Below are 8,105 nucleotides of genomic sequence, written 5' to 3'. Positions count from 1 at the left end.
CTCCTTTCTGTGATTGGGACAATTTTATTTCCAGCACAATTACAACCACAAAAGAAAGAGTGAATCAATTCTATACATTTACATTGAAATGGGACCTGAGCCTTATCTAGAGGGAGAATATCATATATTTCTGCATGACAAGTATGAAATGTTGCTTAACTCAACATTTAAAAAGATATTAAACTATAGTGTGAAAAGCTGTTTTGACTTATTATGTAACTCAAATGTAGAAAAGATGCGCATGCAAGATATTAGAGGTGTTAGGAGGACTTCATTGAATTAACTCTATTCTAACGTTAAATAGTTCCACATTAAATAAGTAAAATATAAAAAGAGACACTAAAAGGCAGCGTGGTGCCCATTTCTGCCAAGAAATAAGCTCAGCTCAACATGCATGTGCCTCTTCTGACGCTGAAGATGATGATGTTAGGTTGAAGCAGTATTCACGCGGTCTACCCCACCCTCACTTTTCTATCAGACAGGAAACAAGGGGTTTGTCTTGGGGAGCATCGCCTCTCTTTGTCACCCCAGCACAGAAACACGAGCGTCAGGAGGCGTGTGGAGCATCGCGTGGATGAGGCGCGCACCTTGGAGACGTCCAGCGCGTCCGTGAGGAAAGGATGGAGACATGGCAAGCGCAATTCTCCATATCTTGACTCCAATGAAGTAAACATTTATGTTTCGTCCCCAGGAGCTTTAAAGACAGCTGGATCCTTTCGTTCAGAGAAGCGTGGTGAGTGAAAACTGCTGGATTTGATGCGCAATATGGAGACGCATTTGTGCAGGCGATATTTGCAGGAGAAAATAAATATGACGCGTTTTGATTGCTGCATGTGCGTTTTTGCGCAACTGTGTTTGAATGCTGAAATTCTCATAAATAATTTAATTTTGGCGAGTATTTTACGCTGCGTGCAGAATTTGCAGTTAGTGTATTTGCATGCAAATTAATGCAAAATAATAATAATATAAGCATGCATGATTTATCTTTTTTTCGGGTGAAATACATGTCTAGTATAATTTTCTAAATTGATATTTTCTGCACCAAATCTCCTCTCTGCTTTATTTAGGCTACTGTGGTTTTAAATGATAATGCATGATATCTAGCATTTGGTAGAAGATTTATTACAGAAACCAGAGAGATTTCAGGTTCATTTTTTGGTTCAAAGGCTGTGCCCCTTGCAAACCTGCAATAAATAATTTTTCATGTCTCCAGCCTCACGGTGTGCCATGAGGGCAATATGCCAATATGATTCATAATAGCTGTATCGTATAACATGACATTTTTACGAGTTATGAGGTTAGAGCATAATAGGTGGGCTTTCATCAGAAGGATATTGTTGATATTGTTGCCCCCTGGTGGGGCTTTTGGTTGTTAGCAACATAATTTGCTTTCAATCGGGTAAAAAAAAAAAAAATCAGACCATATTTTTTGGTTGTGTGATGCACTCAAGAAGAAAATTCTTTGTTTATTTTTTAGTTTTTTTAGCCCATTATAAAGTATTTTGAAGTGTATACAAAGAACTAGATCCATAATGATACATCTTGTTTTACTATTTACTGATTTTTACATTACTTAATGTTAAAATTGTAATTGGACTGATAATCCAAACTCAACCATTTCACCACTTTCTAGTTTCCTTCCCCATTACATAATTTCTTCCCATCACACTGAATCAAATTCTGCTTATCTGAGCAGGCGCTACAGCACTTAAATATAGACATTGCTTTACACATGGGGCAGCAGTAGAGAGAGACACACAGGGAGAGCATGCGAGAAAGGAGACCATTGAAGCAGCGAGTTATGAATTATGTAAGATTTTCTTCTGCATTTCTGTGAAACCACCGTGCAAGCTTGAATTGGCAAAAAAAAAAAATGCTTCTGATGTTCACTGTTAAATATAGACTCACCTTCTTGACAACATGTCGATCTTAATGTGTTCAGTTTGACCAAAAATGAAGATTATGATATTATTTACTCATACTCATGCCGTTCTCAAACCATATGCTGTTATTATTCCACTGTCAAACACAAAAGGAGCAATTTTAAAGAATCTTTATGCAGATTCAATAACAGTGCCATGACCATATGTTTGTCAAGCTTTTTTAAAAAAAGCACCATAAAGTACAATAAACATAGTTCATATGATTGGCATTTAAGTTGGTATATATTCCAGTGATCTATTAACCTGTGAACAGCTGAAAACAGGTCATTGAGTCACTTAGTAGAACTCAGTCAATCTTTTAGTTATTTCATTTACTTTTTAACTCAGTCAATCTTATTTATCAAGCCGGTTCTTTTCTATGAACCAGCTGATTCTGGCTTCACAAATTGAACTGAATCAACTGGATTGATTCGGTTCTCAAGTTGTTCTCAAGTTCTCAGTGACTCAGTGATTCATAGCGGTTCATAGCTCACTGCAGGGGAAGATTTTAAGCAATAAATGCCTTATGCTAGTCTGTACTAATATCAGATGGCTTGGGAAATCTTGGGAAACAGTGTGCAAGTAATATGGACTACTTTCATTGTGCTTAGATGTTTTTTTTTTTTTTTGGAGTTTGACATATCTATACAAAAAAATCAGCATGAAATGAAATTTCAGATGGATGATGTTTGTGAACTGTCTGTATGATTAAATTTTTATTTTTATTTTTTTCCGTTCCACTGCAACTTATTAAAAAATTCTTCTTCTCGTGTTGTGCAAACAAATAATGCATATGAGTTTGGAATGACAAGAAAATGAGTAAATAATAAGGGCTTCTGCACCAAAGGAAAGTTTTCATAGTTCCTAATTGCCATGTTCACACCGTAAGAACTGGGAGCGATTTTAGTTTTAGGAATGCCTTTTGGTGGGACTAAATTAGCTCCTACTTCAGAATAGGGTCTAACCCAGCAAAATAGGAGCTACCACACTGTAAAAAAAAAAGAAATAAAAATATAAAAAGGTGAGCAAACTTAAAAGTTTAAGGCAACCAGCTTCAGCAGATTTTTGAGTTTTTTCAACTTATTTTTTATATGAACTTAAAACAACAAGTTTAGGAAACTCAAAGATCTGCTGAAGCTGGTTGCCGTAAACTTTTTAAGTTTGCTCAACTTTTTATTTTTTTTATTTACATTGCAGTAACCTACAGTAAGTGCACACTGATTGGCTAAACACATGCCGTATGAAACACGGCACCCACCATTTTTAAAAGCCATGTAAACACACAGTTTACATATAACTCCACGCACATGAAAAACAGCATTAGGTTGCTTGAACACAGAAGTCCAGGCAGTTCCCCATCCTCCATCCTCCAGTTGTTGACGTTAAATGACATTACTACTGATAGTGTGAATGCAATCAGGAAAATGGCTCTATGGGAAATTGTAGTTCTCGGGGGCCGCCCTGGTGGCTAGTTCCTACATCTACCAGGTTCAAAAGCCCTTAATTATATAATGTTCATTTTACAGCCCTGCTCCAAACTCAGCATCTTCTATTTTCATATACTTGTTTGTGTTAATCCCATGATGTTCGTGTGTTTCACAGCTCTTCTGTAGCTGAAGAAAATGGATCCGTCCCCCACGAGGCAGCAGTACGGCTCCAAAAAGAGGGTTAAAATCCACCCCAACACCGTGACGGTGAAGTACGCCACGCATTTCCCCCAGCCGGGTGATGAGGGATACGACGACGCTCCGTCCTTCGAGGACTTCGGCTCGTTCATGGACAACAACCCGAGCAAGAGACTGGTGTCAGAGAGCGGTCAGGGCAGGACTTTATTTGGCACTATGGATTCCCGTCCCAAAGCCGATCAGAGAGATAAAGGAGTGGGAGGTCAGCTGGCGAGCTTTGGCGAGGCCTCGGTCCTGGCTTCGCGGGTCACCTGGGGGGCCCTCTTTGGGGCGGCTATCGCTCACGGATGTGTGGCCCTCATTACACGCCTAGCAGCCGACCGCTCCAAAGTGCCATCATTAGAGCTCATCTTCATCCGCTCGGTGATCCAAGTGTTGTCTATACTGGTGGTCCTCTACTACAAAGAGGCTCCCTTCGGGCCCAAGGGCTATCGGCTGCGTTTGTTCTTCTACGGGGTTTGCAACGTAATCTCCATCACGTGCGCATACACGTCCTTCGCCATCGTTCCACCCAGCAACGGCACCATCATGTGGCGGGCCACCACCACGGTTTTTAGCGCCGTTCTGGCTTTCCTGCTCCTAGACGAACGCCTCGGTTACACAGACGTAGTGACGGTCGTAGGTAGCCTCTTTGGCCTGTGTCTTGTCATGATCCCCAACATCGCCGACGAGGAAAAATCTCCTCTGGGATTCTGGAAGGAAGCCTTCGGCTACACGATGACTGTAATGGCGGGTCTGACTGCCGCCCTGTCCATGATCGTGTACCGGGCCATCAAAGAGCGAGTCAGCATGTGGACAGCGCTCTTCACCTTCGGCTGGACGGGAACCGTGTGGGGGGCGTCCACTATGTTCATCATGCAAGAACCCATCATTCCCTTGGATGGCGAGACGTGGGGATACCTCATGGGAATCTGCGTTTGCTCCACCGTGGCGTTCCTGGGCGTCTACTACGCCCTCAACAAGTTCCACCCGGCTCTGGTCAGCACCGTGCAGCATCTGGAGATCGTGGTGGCCATGTTTCTTCAGCTCATCGTGCTGCGGATGATCCCGTCCGTGTACGACATCTTCGGAGCGCTGGTCATCATGGTCAGCGTGTTCGTCCTCACGGGGCTCAAGCTTTATAGGGTGAGCCGGGCTATCCGACAAGATTACCAAGAGATTCTGGACTCACCGATCAAATGAGAGCATCAACGTGTGTGTACTCGAGCGCATGAGGGGGCATGTATATGTGCGTGTGTGCAGTGTTTCCTGGCCCCTTTTCTCTTACAAATGTGCAATCATTGAATGTCTGGATCTTCGGCATTTGTTTCGTGTCGTTGGAAGAGTGCCATTGGTGTAATGTCTTTGCTAACTGTTGATGTGTGGAAATAAAAACAGTGCTCCATAGTGCCCCCCTCTGATAGCATTGATTTTTTTCTTGTGTCACTGAAGCAAGAGTGAGATGCAGTAGCTTAAATCTATGAACAGCGGGATTGGATACTCTTACAGATAAATCAGAATGCAGTATTGCACAATTTCACACACAAAATACTAAATTTGTTACACTTTTTGTGTTTAATGTCCAGTGCTAATCCAGTGGTTCTCACCTTGTTTCCCCAGATACTGCAGATCCAATTATTAACTATTTATTAAATGTATCAAAATATTTTATTAGTTTTTAGTTATTTAATAATTAATTAATTAATGATTGTTCATATATAATGTACAATATATTATAATATATATTATATATAATGTATGTATGTGTGTGTGTGTGTGTGTGTGTGTGTGTGTGTGTGTACACATGTGTATATATATATATATATATATATATATATATATATATATATATATATATATATATATATATATGAATAATAAGATCATTTATATACTAGGCCAATATTTCACAGTATTGTTTTATTTAGTTTAATTTAGCTTTAAACAAATGATAGAAATTAATTTGTACAAAAACTATTGTTTGATTGGATGTTTTTGTGTTTCATATTGAATGCTAATTCATATTCACAAATAATAATAACTAAAAATAATATATATATATATATATATATATATAATACATATGTAATATTTTTAAGCCAATATAAATGTAAAAAATGTTTTAGCTTCAACCAAAGGACAGAGACCCTTTTCTCCTCTCTTTTAAGATTCCATACTTATTTTGATATCTAAATGTGCACAATTATATGCATTTTATTGAGCATTTGCTATTGTTTTTTTTTTTTTTTTGCCCATTTCTACCTGTTCTTCAGGTCATGACCCACCAGTCCAGAACAACTGCTCTAATCTGACCACGTGGGCTATATATCTAAAGAGAACAAAAACCCTTTTGTAAAAATGTTATAAATTAACCTTTTATTGATTTTCTTCAGTTCTGTCTCGGTATGCGAAGGCGATCGATACAATCCCTGCCTGTGTGATGGAGGAATTTGTGCTTGGAATTAAGCATCGTTGTATTTTTTATTTTTATAATCTCATCAGATTTGACAGAAACCCTCTTCTGATAAGATTACGCAACCTCAAATGATGTATTATAGGCTCAGAGGAAGTGCCTTCCATTTCAGTTCTGACAATTCTCTTGAACTTAATTGACTCACTCTCATGATTATAAATATCTGTTCATATTTTATCATTCATAACCATCATTTTTGTAGCCGTTGTGCATTTTTATTCCCCATGTCCTATTTCCGATACGAAATATTGAAAAAGTCTGTAAATATAGATATATATATATATATAACTGTCATCATGTTGATGGTCTGTGGTAGAATCTCATGAAATTAGTCCCACTCTAAATAACCCCAGCCGCTCTGCTGTTTACCACCATCATTTTCAGTGGTATTTAGTTTTGTTTATACCCTGCCACAAAGGTTATATTTAAGATCAAAGTAATCATTGTTTCCCTCATGCATATGAAAGCTGTGGTCATGATGAATCGCTGCTCGGTTTGTTGGCAGGGCCTACAGATATTTTTGTAATAATTCTTGTAAATGAGAGAGCATGAGATTTCCCCAGTTCTCCACAAGGTGGCCCTTTGGAGGCTTTGGAGACATTTTATTCTTAAAGGAATAGTTCAATCAAGAATGATGTCACTGTTTACTCAGCCTCACTCACATTGATTCCCAGGAAGATGTTTTTTTATTGTTGTTGTTGTTTTCTGTGGGATACAAAAAGGGGATTTGAAGAATTCAAATGAATGCAGCTCTTTTCAATACAGTTTGTAAAGCTCCAAAAAAAGATGCACTACATTCAAAGCTATTGTATTTGTATATAATACCTGGAATATACAGCACAGTCAAATGAACTACTTATTTTAGTTCATTTATGGATTATCTTTGCTGTATGAAGATTCTTAAAGAAATGGAGTGTTCCACAAAAATAACAGTATATGGGTTTTGAGCAACATGAGCTTCTTCTATTTATTTATAAAAGAAGTGGAAAAAAACTATAGTCTAACTATAAGAGTTAAAGGGATATTTCACCCAAAATGAAAATCAGGCCATCCATGATGTAGATGAGTTTGTTTCTTTATCAGAACAGATTTGGAGAAATGCATCACTTGCTCACCAATGGAGTCTCTGCAGTGAATGGGTGCCGTCAGAACGAGAGTCCAAACAGTTGATAAAAACAAAATATCCACAAGAAATCATTAAAGCGGTTTATCTTCACACTGTTGCTTCTAGCTAAAATGCTAATCCACTATACGTAATATTGCTTTCTTCATTGAAAACTCACCTCGCCTGAATCAGGAGAGAAATAAAATAAATAAAATTGAAGGCATTAATGTTTGCCTACAAACCACCACTGGCTCTGCACCCCTTTACCTAAATTCTCTGCTTCAGACTGATGTGCCTCTAGAAGCTTGCGTTCTGCAAATGAACGACATCTCAAAGACGCACAAATCACTTTCACAGACTTTTACATGCACTGTTCCCTCCTGGTGCACAACTCAACCCGATCAGCCTTGAGTCCTTCACCATCTTCAAGAAACGGCTAAAAACCGTTGCTTTGACTTGTTGTAGCACTTGCGTATCTTTGCTCTTTTGTTGATTTTAATTGCTTCTAATGTCCTAATTTATAAGTGGCTTTGGATAAAAACGTCTGCTAAATTACTAAATATAAATGTAAATATGGACAGACTGAGTACCGTTTACATGTGTGAACAGTCCAGAACAGCGCTAAGCAAACATGTGGGTGGATTTGATGTGAGACGACAACAGGGATAGGTTGAAGTTAAACATGTGCTAATGAGGGATTTGTTTCTGACAAATGTGCATTTTTTCACTTCACAAGACATTAATTGATGGACTGGAGTGGTGTGGATCATTGTGATGTTTTATCAGCTGTTTGACTCTCATTCTGACGGCACCCATTCACTGCAGTGCATCCATTGGTGAACAAGTGATGCAATATTTCTCTAAATATGTTCCCATGAAGAAACAAACTCATCTACATCTTGGATGACCCGAGGGTGAGTATTTTCAGGAAATTATCATTT

The 8,105-nt window shown here is 38.7% G+C and overlaps 1 protein-coding gene across 1 annotated transcript; it reads left to right on the top strand.

Annotated features, from left to right (window-relative positions):
* Window positions 1-524: 524 nt before the first annotated feature.
* On the top strand, window positions 525-4,997 carry LOC306863019 (solute carrier family 35 member G2-like). Its single transcript, XM_079406159.1, has 2 exons — window positions 525-733; window positions 3,525-4,997. Exon 2 carries the CDS (start codon window positions 3,545-3,547, stop codon window positions 4,787-4,789), a length of 1,245 nt encoding a protein of 414 aa, XP_079262285.1. The 5' UTR covers window positions 525-733; window positions 3,525-3,544; the 3' UTR covers window positions 4,790-4,997.
* The last annotated feature ends 3,108 nt before the right edge of the window (window positions 4,998-8,105 follow it).

The sequence above is a fragment of the Barbus barbus genome, assembly GCF_936440315.1.
Source record: "Barbus barbus genome assembly, chromosome: 44".
Classification (NCBI taxonomy): Eukaryota; Metazoa; Chordata; class Actinopteri; order Cypriniformes; family Cyprinidae; genus Barbus; species Barbus barbus.
This window is presented reverse-complemented; position numbering and strand designations above follow the sequence as displayed.